Genomic DNA, 3,556 nt, shown 5'->3' with positions numbered 1-3,556 from the left:
TCGGTTTTACTTTTAATTCTACCCTGTTCTAGTCTTTGTTCTAGTGTAGATTTGTATTATAATAATTACAAAACACACATTAACCACTTCAGTCCAATATACATTTCAGCCTTTTAAAAAAAGCCGATCTACAAGCTCACAACAGTGTTTCTACATTGCAGTATTGATACTTTTACTTAAGTCAAAACATTGGAGTGCGTTTTCCACCCCTGTAAGCCATGTCATGGTAGGCGAACATTCCGCGAATATAGGATATGTTTACTGTATTTCTCCCCTAAAAGCAGGTGTGACCTCACTATGAGGACCTATTGTAATCAAACCGTTATACCAATTTATTTGAATGGGGGAAAAAAAATGAAAAAAAGAAGAGAAAACTATATGTGAATTGTCAGTTCTTACTAATTTGTAAAGTGTGCTTATCTACCTAAGAACAGGGATAAGTAGGGTAGGCTTGTGAAATAACCTTGTGGAGTAAGTTAGTTAGTTGTTTTTGTACTAATAGCCTAACTACTGAAGTTCCAGGTAAGTGATCAATATGTCAGACCATGTTAAATTACTACTCCAGAGGTACTGGTCTCCGGTGAGAACTTAACCGAGATGTCAAAACCCTCATGCTTATGCGATATCTGGGTTGTAAGGCCAGATATCCCGAAGGCTGTGGGCTCTCTCAATGAGAGCTGGGGCTGTCTTCAGTCAACGGTATATTATAGACTGAAGACAGAGGGAGGGGGTGTAAACTTTAAACGAAAGAATGATACGATCTTATAGACTCTATAAGATCTTGTATTTTTTCGTCTCCATGTTTTCTGTAACGGTTGAGACTTTACTCATTTACTGTCTTGTTATATGTCCTGTATTTCTGTATTTTAGTTGCTATGCTAGTTCTATGTTCATGTCTGCCATATACTAGCTGTATCTGGTTTGTAATCACCCCTTATGTGTCTTATTCCAGTCAGTCCTTGTTGGGCAATTGTCTTGTGTTGGGCCATTGTCTTGTGTTGCATTATGTATTTTATTTGTATGTATTGTTTATGTATTCGAGTCCTTGTCTTTGTTACTTGACCTGTATGTAGAAGATACACAAGTTTTGATCTCCACTTGCCATTTGGGTTCTCTCATCACACCAGCATGAGACAGAATGACCCAACCAAACTGGACCCATGTGATATAGCACCCATCTTGCTTCCACAGCCTGCCCTGTCTGGTTCTGGGACTATGAAACCAGAGGAGGGCTGGCTCCGGACTGTTGGAAGGGTTTACAATGGATGCACTCACTGGCTGGTTGATTGTGGTATCCTAGTCGTGGAAGTTCTGGTATCTCTCCTCAAAGTCCTGGTTGTGCTAGTTCCAACGGTCACCTATAGTATGGAGTGCTTGTCCTGCACTCCCAGATGAACTCCATTCTACTCATCCTGTCATTCTACTTCTTAGTCATAACCTCATGCCTTGGCTTGGAGGAAGCGCTAGCTGTTAATTTTTTTCTTGTTCTTGGAGCTGTGTGAAGAACCAGAGAGGGCCAGGGCATGGCCGCTGGTCTTTAGGTGGTCAAAAAGTTTGTTCCTTGAGGGAAAGTCATTGTCACACGTCACACAGCGCAGACTAACTTCCTTCTGAGATACCGGCTCTCCTGCTGCGCTGCTCTTGACATTCTGCTCTCCTTCCGTGTGGCTCTTGACGTTGTGCTCTGCTCCTGCGTGGCTCTTGACATTCCTGTTGTCTTTCGCTGCTCTCCTCTTTGGCTTTGTCTTCCCTGAAGTGCTTTTTTCCTCTACTGGCGGGCCATCTCCCTGCTTCTCCAGCTCTGGGGGGCTTGACTGCCTCTCAGAGACATTTTCATTGCTGCCTTTCTGTGTTGGAGGAGGGCTGTCATGACGTTTCTCAGAGTCGTCATGAGCAGGAGTTGGCTCTGGCACTGGCTTCTCTTCATCATTGTCGGCCTCCTCTGGTGAACTACATGCTGCTTGCTGCTGTCTCTTTTTCTCCCTTCTGGACAGCTTCTGTCTGGGTTTGTCTTCCTCCTCCTCCTCGTCATCTTCCTCTCTTCCATGTTTTTCTTCAGAGTCCAAGCCAAGTGAGGCATCTTCTTCCTCAAACTGTTGTCGCAGCAACGCCACCATCTCCCGGTGCTTTTTAGACCTTTCGTGGTTCTCCATGGCTTTATCCGATTTGAAGAATTTGTTACATGCAGGGCAGTACAGTTCATCATTTCCATTCGACAGCTCTGCATCTCCTTCCTCTTGACCCGTCTTGTCCACTCCATCCATACGCTGACCTTCTTCGCTCTCTGGTGCACCTCCAAACTCCTCTTCACACTGAGCCTCAATCTTCTGTAGCTTGTCCTCTAACTCAGACATGGCCGCCCTGTTCTTCTCCTTATACTCCTCCATCTGAATGGCCTCGTCGAGCCTCTGCTTGCGCTTCAGTTCCTCCTTCTGCCTCATCCTCTCAGCATTCTTCTCCTCCACTAGACGCTTGTTGACCTCTACTCTGTAGTCGTGCTTGCGCACAAAGGCCACCAGCTTCCTCAACAGCTCATTGTGCTCCCTCTGAGCTTTGTCCCTTATCTTCTTGTTGTCCTTCTCCATGGCCCTCCTCTCCCAGTGGTTTGAGGCCTGCCGCGTGTCATACTTCTCCTTCCAGGCAAAGTTCTTGCGAGTGTGGAAGCTATGCCAATAGTCATAAAACAGGTGCACTACCGCATCGTAGTCACTTCGAGAAGACCCGAAGGAAGGAAACTCATCATCCTCGACCTCTACCTTGCTGTGTTCCATCTCCTCCCTGACAATGGACTTAAACAGATTTCTGTAGACAGTATAGAAGCCCTTTGTGTCGTCTCCATAGCCGGAGTAACAGCGTACAGAGAAGTACTGACCCAGGTCAATGCTGTCATCTTCGTACTCTCCATCCACCCCACCTTTCAGAAGTGCATCTCGGTGGTTGTCGTACCACGCTCGTTCCTGTGGATCACTGAGGACCTCATAGGCTGCCTGAATCAGCTTAAACTGTTCTGCTGCCTCCTCAACATTGTCAGGGTTTTTGTCTGGGTGCCATTTCAAGGCCAGTTTCCGATATACCTTTTTGAGGTCGTCATCATCCGTGTCTCGTGTCACACCCAACACTTCATAGTGACACTTCATTGCGGGTTCGATGGGGACTTTGTGGGATGAGAACTTCAAATTAGCACGTAGATAGTAGCAAGCTAGCTGGTACGTAATTATCAACACAATGACAGCAGCACATATGCCGAACATAGGTAGGCCAATCCACAATGTCTACTGAGAGACACTAAGGCCTAGGCTACACGAATCTGGATCTTTCTGATTCTGGACCTTTCTTTGTGCGATTGGGGCTTGCAGCCACACACAGATGGAGATTTTGGCCACTAAACCGGATCTTTTTGAAACCGGATAAACAAGTGAAGTTTTACAAAAATATATTCGATTCAGTGGATCTGTGTAGGCATAGATTTTTTTAGACCTGCCAGAGGTCAGATATTCAGTACCTACTGTCAAAGTGCAGTATTCTCAGAGTGCAGTAACCTATATAAGAGTACTTG

At 45.5% G+C, this 3,556-nt stretch overlaps 1 protein-coding gene across 1 annotated transcript; it reads right to left on the bottom strand.

Annotated features, from left to right (window-relative positions):
• Positions 1-1,463: 1,463 nt before the first annotated feature.
• On the bottom strand, positions 1,464-3,137 carry LOC308295700 (dnaJ homolog subfamily C member 21-like; the record flags this gene model as incomplete). The annotated part of the gene is made up of 1 exon (XM_080738748.1): positions 1,464-3,137. The coding sequence occupies one exon, from the start codon at positions 3,135-3,137 to the stop codon at positions 1,464-1,466; it is 1,674 nt and encodes a 557-aa protein (XP_080594874.1).
• Between the last annotated feature and the right edge of the window lie 419 nt (positions 3,138-3,556).

This window comes from Nannobrachium achirus (genome assembly GCF_963921795.1).
Source record: "Nannobrachium achirus genome assembly, chromosome: 12".
Lineage (NCBI taxonomy): Eukaryota > Metazoa > Chordata > Actinopteri > Myctophiformes > Myctophidae > Nannobrachium > Nannobrachium achirus.
The sequence above is the reverse complement of the archived record's forward strand: the minus strand, read 5'-3'. Positions and strand labels throughout refer to the sequence as shown.